At 34.7% G+C, this 19,110-nt stretch overlaps 1 protein-coding gene and 1 pseudogene across 1 annotated transcript; one reads left to right on the top strand and one right to left on the bottom strand.

Annotated features, from left to right (window-relative positions):
* The first annotated feature begins 3,445 nt into the window (after positions 1-3,445).
* Positions 3,446-5,197, top strand: LOC133784823 (uncharacterized). Its single transcript, XM_062224095.1, has 3 exons — positions 3,446-4,465; positions 4,517-4,766; positions 4,818-5,197. The coding sequence occupies exons 1-3, from the start codon at positions 3,446-3,448 to the stop codon at positions 5,195-5,197; spliced, it is 1,650 nt and encodes a 549-aa protein (XP_062080079.1).
* A 1,698-nt stretch (positions 5,198-6,895) lies between these two features.
* Positions 6,896-9,264, bottom strand: LOC133783877 (uncharacterized; annotated as a pseudogene).
* Between the last annotated feature and the right edge of the window lie 9,846 nt (positions 9,265-19,110).

Here is a 19,110-nt window from a genome sequence, read left to right as displayed (position 1 = left end):
ATAGCTGATTATGAAGATGTTATTTATTATACAATAAGGTTTAGATAGAACCAATAAGATGATGACACTTGTCATGTGCATGTTTATTAAGAAATTAAGTATTTTTGAGGAATAGTTTATTAAGAGTAACATTTGAAAACCCCAGAGTCTGCCAGGAGCTTTGAAATCGTTATAGGACTCAGTCAAAACTGTACTCAATTCAAATTAGGCTGAAAAAGTGCAATTATGTGTATAATATTTCAGCATATGCCGATATATCACAGCTCTAAGGGGCGATATATCGCCTCTCGGGGAATACGAAAACACGTAAACTTCGCACGAACACTTCGACAAGCCTCGGGAATATCAACCCAGGCGATATATCGCCTACCAGGGGTGATATATTTTTCAAACAATTTTGAAACCGAGCTCAATTTATTCCATAACCTCTCGATAAGTTCAGAATCTTTTTGACCGAGTCTTAAGCCTCTGCTGAACGAATATTCAAATGTTTTTCAATTAAAAAGTCATTATTTTAGTCAAGTTAAATGAAGATCTTTTCACTTTTGAACTCTATAAATAGGACCTAGTACCCAGCCATTTTTTCATTCTTCAAGCTGAGTTCAGAGCCTTCAAGCTGCTAAGTTTACTTTAGAGTGTTAAACACTTGGGTTGGGGTTATAAGTTTTATCATTCTAAGCTTATTAAACACTGAGGAAGTAAGGATAATAGTGTGTATTTTGATTTCGAGGTGTAGTTCGGTCATAGTGCATTCAAAGGTATTCCTATCCCTAGTTCATTTATGTATTGTTTCATTAGTTTTTATAGTTTTTCTCTACTCAATTTCTAACTCACTGTTTTCATTCGTGGTTAGGCATCTAAGTTCTTTGAACTTGAGGTTCTTGTCGGTAAGTACCTTCTCGGTGGTTTAGTTCATTCCTTTTCATCTCTTTCTTTTAGAATACTCACCTTTCTATTAATGGTTTTTAGAAGTGTTCCAAAATCCCGTCCTTGTTCTCACATCCCGGTATTTGGTAAGGAAAATAGGATAGTATTATATGCTTATATGATTATGCTATAGTATGTTTTTATATGTTATGATATATGTTTTGGGGCTTATAGTTGCTTAAATAGCAAACCCCAACACCTTTATGTTTTTGGGGCTTATAGTTGCTTAGCTAGCAAACCTCATTGTATTTTGAGGCTTATAGTTGCTTAGTTAGCAAACCCCAATAGTTACCATGTACATGGGTTAGAATTATGATATATGTTTATAGTTATATGATATATGTTTATTAGTGCATGTTATATGTTTATGTTGCATGCTTCTAGTAGATTTTCCTTGCTGGGCATTAGGCTCATTCCTTTGTTTTATATGTGCAGGAAAATAGTAATGGCGGCGGGAAGATTTTGGCGTCTTGGGATTGTGCATCGAGGGAGAATGGAATCGGTGGACTGCGTGAACGATTCGAGGACGAAGTTGTTTTTAGTCATTTCTGTTATGGTTTATATGTATTTTCCGCAATTGTTTTTGTAACCAATTTCTTTAAGTTTTAAGTCATGTTTTATTTTATGTTTCAAACAATGGGATCTCATATCATGTTCTGAATTTTATGTTAACCTTTGTTTTACAGTTTTTAATAAAGTTATGACTATTTCATATGTATGTTTTCTTAAGATTAGTATCTATGTATAGTAGTTATTAATGGTCTAAAGTCTAGAATAAGTTGGGTCATTACATGTTGTGCACAAATTTTGTGGATGAAGCAAATGATGATGGATTATGGATTTGATCTTGACATTTTAACTATCTTTTGTGATAATACAAGTGCAATTAATATTTCAAAAAATCCTGTGCAACATTCACGTACTAAGCATATTGATATTCGTCATCATTTCATAAGAGAATTATTTGAAACTAAAGTTCTTGTCTTGGAATATATTGAAACACATAAACAGATTGCTGATATTTTCACTAAAGCTCTTGATTCGGTTCGCTTTGATTTCCTCTGAAAATATTTGGGGGTTTGTTCTTTTTAAATTTCCTTGTTATTGTGTTAATACTCTTGAACAATGTGTGTTGTTTAAGTTTAAGAAAATTGTCAATTAATTTGAAAATTTTGTTGTGTGTCAAGCTAGATAATCTGACTTGTGTTTATGAGCTTTTAGTTGTATATTCTTGAGAGAAAAATAATCAATTCCTCCTAGGCATATTCTAGTCAATCAATCAATGTTTAATGTTTGAGCTTCCTTTTGTGTAGCATTGTTTCAAGCTCCTGTGCAAGAATAGAGCTACCTACATCAGTGTGTGAAAGCCGTCTTTTGAGTAAGTTGGAACTTTGTAATTCAGAGTTATGAAGAGGATACGCTACTATAGAAAAGGGCTACCACTGGTGTAGTGTGACAGCGTCTTCATGGGTTACGATTATTTACAATTTCGAAAAAGACTTATTTGTCATTGGGCAATGTTCCCTTGCATACCCTGTCACTCACTTATGCTTGAAACTATGCAAGAAAAATTGTACACAGTTTATAATACAAAAAAATGTATGTAAGACTCATACATGTTGATTGATTCACTAAAGAATATGTGGTTGTGACTGAATTATGCATTATTTCTCTCGAATATTCATTCTAATTTTTTTTTTCATTTCCACAAGTGTTCTTATCCATGTTATACACTAACACTTATTTTCAGTTGCTTGATTCTATTTTTTTCAGGATGACACTCATTGATCAAAGCAAATATTTTCGGCTGGGTTTTATTTTTGTGCATTTTTATGTAAAAAAAAATATTTGATTGACAAGGAAATTAATGGTGGACCGAATCTTTGTGGAAATTATGTGAAATTGTGCATTTATTTTGTGTGATTTAATATATTCTTTGTCTCCAAGGAATTTATTTTGTTCACTTACTCTATTTGGAATACCATGATTTGTCTCTTTATTGTCTTTTACTTTGTTGCCCTTTTAGCATTTTTTTTTTAAAAATAGGAAAGATCACATCTGATCGTGTAGGAGTAGTTTTTGTATTCTTGTCTTTTTTGTTCTCCTTAATTGTCTCTTTTCAATTAATAAAAAAATATAAAAAGGGGGGGGGGGGGGGGGGGTGGGGAGTTCATTAGGAAGATCGTGTGGGGTTTTTTTGGTTACCTTTTTAGTGTTGGCATTCTCTATTTATTTTATTTCCTTATATAAAAAAAATTAAAACAAAAAATAAAAAAAAAGGGTAAGTTTTTTCTCTGATCTTGTGCAATAGGTTTGTTTCCTTTTATTTATTTTTAAATAAAAAAAAGGGAGACTTCTTGTTGTCGTGAGTGTCTTAAAAGGGAAAGTCTTTGTCTTTAAAAAGCTTGTCACCTACCCATTTTCTCACTCACCCACGATCCCTCTATGTCTCTTCTTCGTATTTTTTTTCTTCTCTCATTGTTTTTGTGAGTGTTTGTTGATTTTTAGAGAAAGAACAATGGTGAAAACTCGTGGAACTTCCTCTAAGAAGATCCTTGCTACTCAATCCCGAAAGCCATCTGCCCAACCCTCCCCGTCGCCTCCTCTGTCTGTGTCAATAGCACCTCCACCTGCTCCAGCACCTGCGGCATCTCTTGGGAGGACTACCAAATCCAAGGCACGCAAGAGGATGATCTCTCTCTCTACTGAACACCCCATGGTGTTTCCAGATATCTCGGCTGATATTGTTGACAACGCACCACCATCTGAAGTGATGGTTCCCTCTCGAGCCAAGAACCAATCTACTTTTCCGATTGAATCGAGTCTGGCGGCTAGGGAAAAATCCAAGTTTGTTTCATCTTCTTCCAAAGTTGCTGCTACTGGGTTACTCAAGTTTCCCATGAAGTCGAGCCAGTCCAAGAAGAACTCTTTGGCTCTAAAAAGAAAGTTGGTGTTGGGCTTGTCTTCATCCCCCTTGACTGCTGCCAAGAAAAGATTGAAGGCTCATCCCCCTTCTCCGTCTTCCTCTGAATCTGAACCTGAGGAAGAGAAATTTGAGTCTGAAGAAACCCATGATACCACCTTATCTAATGAATCTGTTCCTGACAATGCTGAATCAGAGGCTAAGTCTGATGAGCCAAAACAAGAAGACGTTGTCCCTACTGAACAAGAAGACGAATCTAACACAGAGCCAGTTGCAACTCCATTGTCGTCCAAGGCTAAAGGCAAGAGACCTATCTCTGATTCTACACCATCTCAAGGACTCTCATGTGTTAATTTCAAACCTCATTCTCCTATTTTTTTTTGTTATAATGACAATGCTCATGATATGGTTCTCTATGCTCAAAGGAAATTTCTCATTGAGAAAAATTATGTCTTGAGTGATCATCGTCCTTATGGTGTGCTAACTATGCTTCAAGATCGAAAATGGACATGCTCTTTGTTTAAATTTACTGGTTTTGTGGATAGAATAGTCAAGGCATTCTATGCAAATATTACTGATGAAATTATTGAAGCTAAATCTCCTTTGTATTGTAAAGTGTATGTTAAGGGTCATTGGTTCTCTTTTTCTCCACAAGATATTGCATAGGCTTTGCATCTTCCTCTTGATGTTGAGAATGATGACGATCTTGACTCTCTTGACAAGGATGAGGTCATCACTGAACTAGTGGGACAAAAAATGGTATGGCCACCTAATACAGTCATCTCGGTTACCAATCTCACCTACACTTATGTTGTTCTCCATAAGTTTGCCACAACGAATTGGAAACCGACTTCTCACACCGCAACTATCTCATTTGACATGGCTTCCTTTTTGTACAAAGTGGGGACCGAAATTGGTATAAACTTGGCTATGTTTATCTATGATCAAATCATTGGATTTTGAAAAGGTAATAAGAGAAACTTGAATCTTCCTTTTCCTCAAGTTATTAATAAAGTGTTGAGTATGCAGAAAAAAGATCTCATGCGAGATCAAGAAGATTTGGTGGCTCCCACTACTGCTGCTTCCTACAAAGCATCTGCTCCAACTACTAAAGCTGTTGATGCTCCATCATCCAAGAAAACCAAACCTCAATCTCTGAATTTTGCCTCGGATGACATTCCTCATGAATCCTCATCTGTTCCCACAGATTCAGCTACTGTTCCTACAACACTAGCTGCTGTTCAAGCCTCTCTTGATTCTTTGGCTGTTCGAGTGATGACAGTTGAAGGACTGCAACATTCTGTTTTGGATGCTGTTAAAGCTTTGTCCAAGGATCCAACAGTTTAGTTTTACTTGTTTTTTATGTCTTTTGTCCTAAGAACATTGATACTTTCTTTTGTCTTATGATTATTGTCTTTATTTTTGCATTATGTTTCTTTGGCTTCTTTGAAAGACACAAAGGGGGAGAGTAGATACCTCCAAAAACCTGTTTTGGTTGTTGTTTTGTTTAACTCTGGACCTTCTTATTTTGAGGTGGAGTTAAGTCTTAGTTTCTTTATATGTTTGTTATAAGTTAATGCATGTGTTGCAGGGGTAGTTTTTTCTCTTTACTTGTCACTAACATTTGTGTTGCAGGTTTTTGAATTAATTTTGTCTATCAAATTGCCAAAGGGGGAGATTGTAAAATCCTTTATTGGCATATTTGATAAAATTGACAAAATTAATTATGGATGTATTGTCGAAATATATTGTGTGGTATTTTCGAAATGGTTTGGTTCTTGTTTTGCTGTGAAATGTTTTCTAATCAGATTATCCTATATATGTTAATAAAATAAATATATAATTTCCTATAAAAGAATATATTTTCTTGACTTTTGTATATATGGAAATTATTGGTATTTATTTTAATTTCTTGATATGATTTGTTTGTCTAGAAACCGTGTATAGCTTGCAGAGATAATGTATATATTGTTTCCTTATTTATTTAAGGAAATTGGGTTTAAAAACTGTCCAGGTTCAATGAATCTGTTTGAACGGATTGCTAGTCTGTTTGAACAGATTCTGACTTTCCTTTTTGGGAAGATTTTCCATTTATTGGCTGATTGGTTTCAGGTTTGTATTCCACGACCTAGAGGGATTCTAAAGGGTATATAGACATTCTTAGGTCGTTGTTTTTTCTTTATCTCTATTGGGTATTATTTTCCAAAATTTTTTCAAGTTTTAGAGAGAGTTTTTATTTTGTGAAGAATTTGAGTCCAGCAAGTTCTTAGTGGTTTATTACAGTGTACTTCTGTAGTATTTTCTTTGTGATAATTGTGCAGGTTGAACACACTTGGACATCGTTCATCAAGCTTCTGGAGAAGTCTTGCACGTGAGTCACTTTTCGGGAGGAAGAGTGCAAGTGTTATGATTTGAAGGGAGTTCAAGATCTTAGCACTTCAGAAATTTGATTAGGAGTTTAGATTAGAACAGTTGCGACAAATTCAAGAGGGAGTCTTTATTTGTATAAGTCAATTTGGTTTTGAAATCGTTTAGATATTCTTCTAATAAATTTCATTCTCTGGGCGTGGCCCTGTGGACTAGTAGCAATCTGAAAAGATTGCTGATACCACGTATAATTTCGTGTGTTCTTTACCTAATGTTTATTTTTATCTTCTGTTGATAAACTGTTTAAACATATCTGGTTTCTGTTCAAACAGTTTCTGTGTCCGTTTAAACATTTCTGGAACAGTACAACAATTAATTATTTAATTTGAATAATTAAGTTGTTAATCTTAAAAACAGAATTTCAAAAAGCTTAAATGTCATAATATTTATCAAAATCCGATATAAAATTTATGCAATAGTGTAATTAGAAATCATGGTATGTAACTCAAAAAGTAATAGAAGTTTTGGAATGGTATTCATCTATCTCAATCTTAGGGGCAACTTTTTTGTTGATATATCCCAAAGAAAAAATATATACATGGTATTGGCATTGTTTGCCTTACAAAATTGTAACAATCATTTTAGTTAGAGACTGTCATTAATCATTGTGTATGCCAATTATTGGGCATTCAATCGAGAAATAAATTCGATGAAGGCATCTTCTCTGCATGGAATTGTAAGAGCTCCCATTGGATGATCATATCCAAATTCCTCCTCAACTTGACTCAACAACTCTTGGAATGATGGCTGGTTCAAATATGTCACAGGGATCACAAATCTCTTCATTTTGTTTTCCCCAACATAAACAGCCAAATACCCTTTTGGAACATCTTTTGAACTTGAAAAAGGTCTCTGAATTAGCTGCTTAGCATAAACTATGCTTGGAAATCGGAAACCCATTCTTGTGATTGTCTCTAAAGGAAGAAGGAAAAAGAAAAGATGAAGAAAAAAGAAAAAAGAGATCTCAAATAGTTTGCAAAGAAAGCTGAATACTTGAAAATGTGAAAATTTGATGTGCTAATGAACCCAATCGTTTGTGTATATATACACATTCAAGACCCTTGATGGGATATATCTAGATGGGGTCTAGTGAAAGGAATAGTCCTTGACAAAGCACATGCTATTGCCATCCTTGGGAATACTTAGGATGGTCATAAACCTTCATTTCCAGCTTGTTGAAAAGAAAGCAGAACAACACCAGGCCCAACAGTCCTTTTTTTTCCAGCATAAATATTATTTTTTAAAATAAATAAAATAGAGTACAGATTGTTACTTGCAGGATGTACTAGCTTCACTATAGAATCACAGAACAAGCTGTGGTACATTGGTACATTTTTGCTCCTTATTTCTGTTGTTATGATTGAACTCTCTTTCTAATGCAGAGATATTTCATCCAATTCTGAACACAAATTGTGTAATAAAATGTGCAAGACATCTCCCCTATTGCAAGGGACCACATATTTACCTACAAAATAAGAAATTTTCATCTTTATGATATGATCTTGCACTGGTCTTTTTCTGCATTAATGGCCTTGTCAAAATCAACTTTGCTGTCAAAATCAACTTTGCCAAATTACCGGATGACTGCTCATTATGTTCTTTGTCTATATTATATAACAATAAATGTCTGCATTAAGTAATATCATCCTACCACTTAAGTTTTAACCCTGTTTCTAATGAATAAGAGACTTGAGTAGTCCAAATGTCAAGTAATGTAGCATAATGTTGCAAAGAAGTATTGTTTAGAACCAATCTGAGAATCGATTTTCTTGTAATCTCCTAAGGGACATTGTTGTGTATCAAGCTGTGGTAGTGCTGATTTTCTAGTGGATTTGACAAAGGGTTCAAGAACCCTGGATTTAGGTGGCATGAAGTGATTAACTTCACTACACTAACTGAGTATTCTTTATTGTTCTTTACTTTGTCTCTTATTTGTGATAAAGCACTGTGATTTGATTACTAACCTTGAAGTAACCAGCTTTGTCTTAACACGATTATGCTTTCTCTTATAATTGAAAGAAGTTGGCAACTCAGAGAAATCCAACATATTAGATAGTCATTTTCTTTCTAGAACTTAATTATACATCTATAGAGGTGAAGCCATCTCTCTTAATATGCTTATTAATTGAGTTTGAATTTCTATTAAGGCTTAGTAGAATAAATGAAATGCTGAGTTGACTAGCACCAAAGAAGTCGTTAAAACCTATAATGTTTTGGAAGATACTCATCATTTGTTTTATAAGATTTTAATATTATTTTATCTCTCAACGATGAATATCTCTACTTCTACGTACTTGTCAGAAAAATGGCAATGAATTCTGAAGCTGGTACAGACAAAAACATTATTTGAATATGTAGATGACAGCAACCGAAACATAAATAAGTATGACATGAAGACATAATCTTAAGAAGATCTCAGTTTGATTTCAAATGAAAGGTTAAAATGTAGACTCAAATGAGCAATTTCTAGTAACAAACAACTTGGTCAAAAAAAAATCTTGTATTTTAGATTATAAGAACTACAAAATTGTTTTCTACCAAATTATGTTAGTGCTAAGGTTTACAATCAATTCAACTATTTAATGAGATCGATGAAGATATCTTCTCTGCAGGGAATTGTGAGCCCGCCCATCGGATGATCATATCCAAATTCTTCTTCAGCCATGTTTAGCAATTCTTGAAATGCAGGCTCGTTTAGGTAGGAAAGAGGTACTACATAACGCTTCTTTTGCTCCTCTCCAACATACACTGCAAAGTAGCCTTTTGGAATGGTTTTGGAGTTCAATGCAGCTTCTTTAATGCCCGAAAGTGATCTTTGGTGAGCCTTCTTACCCTTAACAAAACCAAGCAATCCAAATGCCATGCTCATCTTCCTATGTATGTTCTTGAGAGAGGAAGTATTGAGTTCACAAAAATACTTTATTGCAGAGAAAGTGAGGACTTAGATGATTTAGCTATGTGGTTATGCACCCTTTATAAATATATGAATGGACTCTTGTTCGTTCAGAGACAAAAGCATATGAAATGTCTCATGATTTTGCCTTCAATTGTGATTCATATGGCTGAGATTTGTTTGAGAAAAACATGTTGTGACTCCATTGGTTTCATTCATGTTGTGTTGTTATCACTACTAGATAAGAAAAAGACATAACTTCTAGGCACTGAAAAAAGAATAAGAGAAAGACTCGTATATATGAATCGTCAAAACATTGAAAGAGACCTGTTTTATCTTCACAAAAAAAAAAAAAAAAAGAGAAGAAATAAATATAGTTTTGTTCAAACAAAACTATTCAATTTCAACTATATCACAGCCTGATTAAAGTTCTACAATGCAAAAGCCCAATGAGAAAAATAGTGCAATATTTCACAAGAATCGCACTTGTAATTTGAATAAGAAAAAAAAAAAGACAGCAAAAGACTTATTCATTAGAAAACAAGGTTGAGACTTATGTGGCCATTCTTTTATTTTGTATTTCTTATGCTTTCAGTTGAAGAAAAAGTTGCATGATATAGCTCAATTCAGATGTTGTAGACAAATTAAGTACATAATCAGTACCCTGCAAAGAAGAGAAAGGCTATAATTAAATATAATACAAGTTATTGGGCAGTGAGAGCAGAGTCGATATTGACAAGTTTTTTAATGCAAAAACCAGCAGTCGGTGCAGAATTGTATCATGAAGATTAGTAATCAAAGGTTCATATTTTGTGTGAAAATGTGTGGCCCCTTGCAGTAGGGGACATGTCTTGGACATTTTATTACACAATTTGTGTTCAGAATTGGTTGAAATACCTATGCATTAGATAGAAAGTTCAATCATAACAACAGAAATAATGAACAAAAATGTACCTCAGCATGTTCTGTGATTCTAGTGAAGCTAGTACATCTGTACTCTATTTTATTTATTCTTCTCAAATCAATATTTAAAGCAAGAAAAGGAATGCCTATCCGGATGTTGTTCCGTTTCTTTTCAACAAGCTGGACATCAAGGTTTTTGACCACACAATTTTAGTGAAAGAGACCTCAGCATGTTCTGTGATTCTAGTGAACGTGAATGTATATATATATACTCATAAGATTGGGTTCACTAGCACATCAAATTTTCACATCCTCATTTACTCAGCTTTCCTTGCAAACCCTTTGAGATTTCTTTTCTTTCTTAGCCATTTCTTCTTTCTTCTTCCTTTAGAGACAATAACAAGAATGGGTTTTCGATTTCCAAGCGTAGTTCATGCTAAGAAGCTAATTCAGAGACCTTTCTCAAGCTCAAAAGAAGTTCCAAAAGGGTATTTGGCAGTTTATGTTGGGGAAAACAGAATGAAGAGATTTGTGATTCCTGTGGCATATTTGAACCAGTCATCATTCCAAGAGCTGTTGAGTCAAGCTGAGGAGGAATTTGGATTTGATCATCCAATGGGTGCTCTTACAATTCCCTGCACAGAAGATGCCTTCATCCATCTTATTTCTCACTTGAATGCCCAATGATTGGCACACACACTGATTATTGACAATCTCTAACAAAAATGATTGTTACAATTTTGTAAGGCAGACAATGCCAATACCATGTATATATTTTTCCTTAAGGATCAACAATAAAGTTGTCCTTAAGATTAAGATAAATGAATACCATTCCAAAACTTTACCTACTTTGAGTTTGTTGATCTTGACATTAAATTATTCTCATTTACCCTTATATTTTATTTGATTAGCTCCACACTAAGCAAATTGTTTCAAAATTCTTGCTTCCGTCTCATGTTAATGAAAGCATGCTTATATATAGTTTAGTTTGATCAAAGAGTACATGTGTGAGGCTAAGGAAGAAAAGATATGTAAGCCTTGGATTCCAAATCAAAGTAAGCTATCAATCATGTTTCTAATTGGAGCTCATGTATACAGTGTGTACATTACAATTAAATAGAGTCCCACATGAGTTTTTGGCTACAATATCACTATGTAGGAACATATTATATATATTATATAGGAAATTGTTAGACCAGTACACTAGATTAATTATTTTAAGTTATCAGGTAATGAATCATTGTTCAGATTAATAAATCAAGTCTCTATTATTTCTTGATTATTTATTTTATAATATTACTTGTAGCCATGTATTTAATCATAAACGTATAACACAAGCTAGATAGGTAAATACAAATAATTCTTTTTTTTAAAGAACAAATAATTCATTTATAAATATCATTTACATTTTTACAAAGTCTTATATTTTGTAAATACAAACAATTCTTTTTTTTAAAGAACAAATAATTCATTTATAAATATCATTTACATTTTTACACAGTAAGATTTTTACACCTAAATCTTATGGTGGTTTAGGCTTTAAAGAGGGATCTCTCTGGAATAAAATCAATCTTGCTAGATTCATTTGGGCTATCTCTTCTAAGCAGGACATCCTTTGGGTTAAATGGGTTAACTGTATCTATTTAAAAGGGGTCCCGATTTGGGATTATGTGTTACATAAAGATGCTAGCTGGTACTGGAAAAAGTTGATTAAGATGAGTAAATCTCTGTCTAACTCGATCTTGAATGAAGCTGTCATACAGGGGAAATTCCAACTGAGCAAACTGTACTTAATGTCTATTCCTGGTGCTCCTATTAATAGTATGAAGGCTGTTTGGTGCAATCTTTCAGTGCCCAAACATAGGTTCATTCTTTGGCAGGTTATTAACCAGAAGCTTCTCACTAGGGACTTATTGCAGCATTGTCACATACCTATTCTTTCTCTGTACTGTCCGGTTCTGTGAGGTTGAGCTGGAATGCCACTCTCATCTATTTTTTTACTGTATACTGTCCAAAAGAGTGCTTCAAGTTGTTGCTGTCTGGCTGGGTGGTTTAATTTGGCCTGAAAAGTTCAAAGACTGGAGTAGTTGGCTGAATGATTCCAGGAATGGTGGCTTGGCTCGGGTAGCCTCAGCCACTTTGGCTGCAACTGTGTACTATCTTTGGCTCAATAGAAATAAATGCTGGTTAGAAAGTTGCTGCTATTCTGTCTATCATTTAGATTTTCTTATTAAAGAATCGGTTAAAGCTAGAGTTCTTAGCCTTAGTTTTAGTGCTAAAAAGCTGACTTTGAGGGAGAAATTGATGATTCAATTTTTCTCTAGTTTGTAATTGAGGGGAGCGATTTGCTCCGGCCTTTTGTTTGTATCAGATTGGTTGATCAATAAAAATTTCCTTTTCTTGATAAAAAAAAATAGAGGCTATATAAAATATAATGGGGAAAAGAGAAATAATTCAGTGTCAATAGAAGTAATAGAAGTTTTGGAATGATATTCTTTTATCTCAATCTTAGGGACAACTTTTTTTGTTGATCCCAAGGACATATATGTACATGGTGTTGGCCTTGTTTGCCTTACAAAATTGTAACAATCATTTTTGTTAGAAACTGTCAATAATCAATGTGTGTATATGCCAATCATTATTCATTGAAGCGAGAAATAAAATGGAAGAAGGCATCTTCTGTGCAGGCAATTGTAAGAGCTCCCATTGGATGATCGAATCCAAATTCTTCTTCAGCTCGACTGAGCAAGTCTTGGAATGATGGCTGGTTCAAATATGCCACTGGGATCACAAATCTCTTCATTCTGTTTTCCCCAACATAAACTGCCAAATAACCTTTTGGAACTTCTTTTGAACTTGAAAAAGACCTCTGAATTAGCCGCTTAGCATGAACCATGCTTGGAAATCGGAAACCCATTCTTGTGATTGTCTCTAAAGGAAGAAGGAAAAAATAAAAGGTGAAGAAAGAAAAGAGACCTCGAATGGTTTGCAAAGAAAGCTAGATACTTGAAAATGTGAAAATTTGATGTGCTAGTGAACCCAATCTTATGTGTATATATACACATTCAACACCCTTGATGGGATATATCTAGATGGGGTCTAGTGAAAGGAATAGTCCTTGACAAATCACATGATATTGCCATCCTAAGGAATACGTAGGATGGTCATAAACCTTCATTTCCAGCTTGTTGAAAAGAAAGCAGAACAACACCAGGCCCAACTGTCCTTTTTCCCAGCTTAAATATTATTTTTAAAAATAAATAAAATAGAGTACAGATTGTTACTTGCAGGATGTACTAGCTGCACTATAGAATCACAAAAAAAGCTGTGGTACATTTTAGTTCATTATTTCTGTTGTTATGATTGAACTCTCTAAATCTAATGCATAGATATTTCTTCCAATTCTGAACCCAAATTGTGTAATAAAATGTCCATGACATGTCCCCTATGGCAAGGGACCACACATTTACCTACAAAATAAGAAATTTTCTTCTTTGTGATATGATCTTGCACTGGTTTTCTTCTGCATTAATGGCCTTGTCATTATCAACTTTGCTGTCATTGCCCAGTTACCGGATGACAAAGAAGATTTCTCGTTATAATATATTTATAGCATTTCTCTTCCTTTCAGAATACTCATTATGTTCTTTGTCTATAATATATAACAATAAATGTCTGCATCTAGTAATACCGTCATACAATTCTTAAAAAAAAGGAAAAGGAAAGATTACCACTTAAGTCTCAACCCTGTTTCTAATGAATAAGAGACTTGTCTAGTCCAAATGTCTTAGTAAATTACAAGTAGCATAATGTGTTATGATTATTAAAATACACTTAAGCAACACACATAAACATTAGTATTCAACATAATTTCTCAGATCTTAATCATGTTACTAAAAGTGCATAAATGATAAACCCTAAAACATGTTTCTATAAAATCTTTGCTAAATTAAAGAAGAATATGAACACAAGAGCGGAAGCACTAACCTGAAGCCATTTGATGAAGATTGCAAGAAGAATGATGGAGATTGAATCAAGGCAATTGATCTTCCAAGAAAATCACTTTCTTTCTCTGTGTTTTTCTTTGTGATGGGGAAGAAGAGAATACGAAAGAATACGTTTCTTGGGGACCACTACCTATTTAAATAATAATCTGATTATTAAATTAATTTTGGATATTTATAATTTGGCCCCTCATCAAATTATAAATAAAACTTATAGTATCTACACATTATTTCCATGACATTTTAATATCTATGATACTTATAACATAATTGGTCACTTTATTTTTGTATCAAACTTTATAATAGCATCATACATTAATACATATGTGCCCATAATAGGCTTTTTAATCCAACAATCTCCCACTTGGGCAACATATGTTTCCTTATAAATGTATAACTTTATGAGCTCAAAATTTGCTATCATATAAAGATATTCTTTAACAATCTTGTCCATCAGCCATATCCGTATAGGATCAAAGCGCTCTTTGTCATATTAATCATGACTAAACCATCAATGGTCACATATACAAATACAGTCAAATGACATAGATCAATCATGGATGTGTAGCATGGAAATTACATGCCATGTGAACCAAACATGCCTATTTCCAACTGGTCCTACTTAAACTTTAGTGAGGTCAGAATCAAACATGACAAAACAGAGTGAATAAACTGAATACTTCATTCTGCTCAGAAAATAACTAAATACATAAATGTCTGAAGCAAATATAAAGCAAATAAAATACAAACTCCCACTAAATCATGATATCCTCAAACAATACAACACCCATACGAGCAGTATGCTCATGAAAAACCTTGGGTGGCAATCCCTTTGTGAGCGGATCCGCTATCATGGAGTTTGTCCCAATGTGCTCTATGGATATTTGTCCACTCTGTACTCTCTCTTTCACAACTAGGAACTTTATGTCAATATGCTTTGACTTTGATGAGCTCCTTTTGTTGTTGGAATACAACACTGCTGAATTATTGCACAAAATAACTTGAGTGGTCTTTCTACATTCTCCAAAATGCGCAGCCCAGTGACAAAGTTACGTAGCCATATTCCATGATTTGATGCCTCATAGCATGCTACAAATTCTGCCGCCATTGTGGAAGAAGCTACAAGTGTTTGTTTGACACTTTTCCAGGATATAGCTCCTCTAGCTAACAGATAAATATAACCTGATGTAGACTTTCTGCTGTCTTGGCACCCAGCGAAATCAGAATCAGAATACCCTACAACCTCCAAACGATCTGATTTCCTATATGTGAGCATATAATGTTTTGTTCTCTGAAGATATCTCATAACCCTCTTGGCTGCTATCCAATGGTCCATACCAGGATTGCTTAAATATCTACCTAACATGCCAACAATATACGCTATATCTGGACGCGTACATACTTGAGCATACATTAGACTCCCAACAGCTGATGCATACGGAATCTTCTGCATTTCTTGAATTTCAAGGTTACTTTTAGGGCATTGACTAAGACTGAATTTGTCTCCTTTAGCAATAGGGGTATCACCTAGTCTACAATCTTGCATGCCAAATCTTTTAAGCACTTTATCGATATAGCCTTTTTGTGATAATCCAAGAATACCCCGAGAACGGTCTCGATGTATCTGAATTCCTAATACAAAAGAAGCATCCCCAAGATCTTTCATCTCAAAATGCTTAGATAGAAATCTCTTGGTTTCATGCAATAAGCCTATATCATTAGTGGCAAGCAATATGTCATCGGCATATAGAACCAAGAATATATATTTACTCCCACTGAACTTATGATATACACAATCATCAACAACATTCATCTCAAATCCGAATGAGATAATTACTTGTGAAACTTGTGATACCATTGGCGAGAAGCTTGCTTGAGTCCATAGATAGATTTTGTCAATTTGCAAACCATGTTCTTTGGGTCTCCTGACACAAAGTTTTCTGGTTGCACCATATAAATTGTCTCATCAATGTCGCCATTGAGAAATGTTGTCTTAACATCCATCTGATGTAACTCAAGATCGAGATGTCATAAAAGAGTCTTTCGATGAAACTGGAGAGAAAGTCTCTGTAAAATCGATACCTTCTTTTTGAGTATAGCCTTTTGCTACAAGGCGTGCTTTATACCTCTCTACATTACCATTTGCATCCCTCTTGGTTTTAAATATCCATTTACAACCAATTGGTTTTGCACCTTCTGGTAATGGGACAAGTTCCCAAACTTTATTGTTTTGCATGGACTTGTACTCCTCATTCATGGCATCCATCCACTTTTGAGAGTTAGAACTTTTTATGGCCTGATGAAAGTTGATTAGGTCATCTTTCACCAATCCATTGTCATCCTCATGTTCTTGGAGAAATACAATATAATCATCTGAAATAGCATTTCTCATTTCTCTCACGGACCTCCTTAATGGCACCGGTTCTTGAGGTTGTTGAGTTTGTTCTTCTGGAGAAATTACCTCATTTTCATTTGGGGTTTGTTGAGGTTCCATATTCACTTTCTGATCAATGATAGGTGTAGGAACCTGAATATTGTCAAAAGTGATAGCAGAAATTGGGTTTGAATCCAATTCCTCTTCAAAAGAAATATCTCTAACCTTATTTCTCCCCCCAAACTCAACATCCTCGAAAAATGTTGCAGTACCCGTCTCAAAAATATTTTTAAGTGTGGGATCATAAAACTTATAGCCCCTAGATCGCTCAGAATAACCAATAAAGTAGTTGCTCACTGTTTTGGAGTCCAATTTCTTTTCATGTGGCCTATAAGGCCTTGCCTGAGCCGGACATCCCCAAATGTGAAAGTGCTTTAAACTAGGCTTTCGGCTTGTCCAAAGCTCATAAGGTGTTTTTGCAACTGCTTTAGTTGGTACTCTGTTCAGAATGTAAGCTGCTGTCTTTAATGCTTCTCCCCAGAGAGACTCAGGTAAGGTAGAATGAACAATCATGCTCCTTACCATATCCTTAAGAGTCCTATTGCGTCTTTCAGCTACACCATTCATGCTAGGTGATCCTGGCATGGTGTACTGTGGGACAATACCGCATTCCTCTAGGAATTTAGCAAACGGTCCTGGACGTTGTTCGCCTAAGCCATCATATCTACCGTAGTACTCACCACCACGATCGGATCTGACGTTTTTAATCCTTTTGTTGAGTTGATTCTCAACTTCAGCTTTATAAGCTTTGAACACATCCAGAGACTGTGACTTTTCATGAATGAGATATAGGTACCCATAACGTGAGTAATCGTCTATGAATGATATGAAATATTGTTGACCATTCCATGATGCTGTAGGGAATGACCCACAAATATCTGTATGAATCAATTCTAAGACATCTGTAGATCTGTTGGCACCTAATCTCTTAGTTTTGGTCTATTTTCCCTTGATACAATTGACACAAACATCAAAGTTTGTGAAGTCAAGAGACTCTAAAATGCCATCAACCACAAGACGCTCAACTCTACCTTTTGAGATATGACCTAAGCGCTTATGCCATAATGAGGCTGAATTTTCCTTATTTAATTTGCGTTTAGTACCACGTGATTCCACATGCAAGGTTTCATTATAGGATGCAATTGTTTCTAGCAAATAAAGGTTGTCATAAGCATTCAAGTAACCAGTTCCAACAACATTTGAATTTAAAGACAAACTAAGTTGATTGTTTCCAAAAGAACAACAATATCCAAATTTGTCTAATAATGAAACAGAAACTAAATTCCGTCTAAAAGACGGTACAATAAAAGTGTCTTTTAAATCCAAATAAAAACCAGTTCCTAATAACAACCTAAAATGCCCAATAGCTTCAACTTCTACCGATTGTCCATCGCCCACAAAGATGTGTCTTTCACCATCACTTGGCTTTCGGTAGCTCAGGCAACCCTGCATAGAAACACTTATGTGAGTAGTAGCACCAGAATCTATCCACCAAGTGTTTCTAGGTACTAAAGATAAATTAACCTCAGAATAGACCAAAGTAAGAAACATACCTTTCTTTGCACGCCATGCGTGATATTTTGTACATTCCTTCTTCACATGTCCAGGCTTGCCACAAAAGAAACAACCTGTTGGTTCCTTATGTTGTTTCTTTTGCACTAGACCCTTAGCAGCTTCATTCTCATGCTTTCTTTTCTTGCCCTTATCCTTAGAGACACTGGCCAAGTGAGCACTTTCAGTTTTATCTTGCTTCAACCTTTCTTCCTCTTGCACACAATGAGAAATGAGCTCGTTTAGAGTCCATTTCTCCCTTTGACAGTTATAACTGACTTTGAACTGATTAAAATGTGCAGGAAGAGACACCAATACCATAAGAACAAGAAAATCCTCAGAATGCTCGATCTTAAGTGCCTTAAGTTTTGAAGCAATTTGGTACATTACCATAATGTACTCCCTAACATTTCCTCGACCCTTATACTTCATGGACATCAAGGAAGCCAGAAGTGAAGTCATTTTAGCCTTATTATTTCTAGCGAAACGTTTTTCAATTGCATCGAGGAAATCCTTGGCCTTAGTGATCTCTTCAGATTCAGTGCCCCTAAAGGCTTCTGGAATACATTGTTGCATGATCATTAGACTCATGCGATTAGAACGGTCCCACCTCTCAAAATCCAATTTTTCGTCAGGAGTGCTTTCTGCAGTGAGAGGTGAAGGTTGTTCTTGCCTTAATGCATAATCTAATTCCATGCAACCAAGATTTACAAGTAATTTCCCTTTCCAATCCTTGAAATTTGTCCCATTAAGCATGGTAATAGAGTTAATGTTGGCAGTTATTGTGGCAGGGTTAGATAAACTAGCTGAACATAATATACAAAATAACAAAACAAGCCCACATAAGAATCCATATAAAACAAACAAATTCAAATAATGGTTAATCCCATCTCAAGATACCAAACACAACATTAATATCAAGTCTTTAGACAGTAATATTAATTGTAAGCAGTACTCTTGTTGTAGCAATCAAATATTAACAATAAATCATGTTAAACAATATGTCAATCTTTGGATAAACATAATACTGACATAAAAAACCTTATAA

This window comes from Humulus lupulus, chromosome 6, assembly GCF_963169125.1.
Source record: "Humulus lupulus chromosome 6, drHumLupu1.1, whole genome shotgun sequence".
Taxonomy (NCBI): Eukaryota; Viridiplantae; Streptophyta; class Magnoliopsida; order Rosales; family Cannabaceae; genus Humulus; species Humulus lupulus.
Note: the sequence above shows the minus strand (reverse complement) of the source record. Positions and strands in the feature narration are given on the sequence as shown.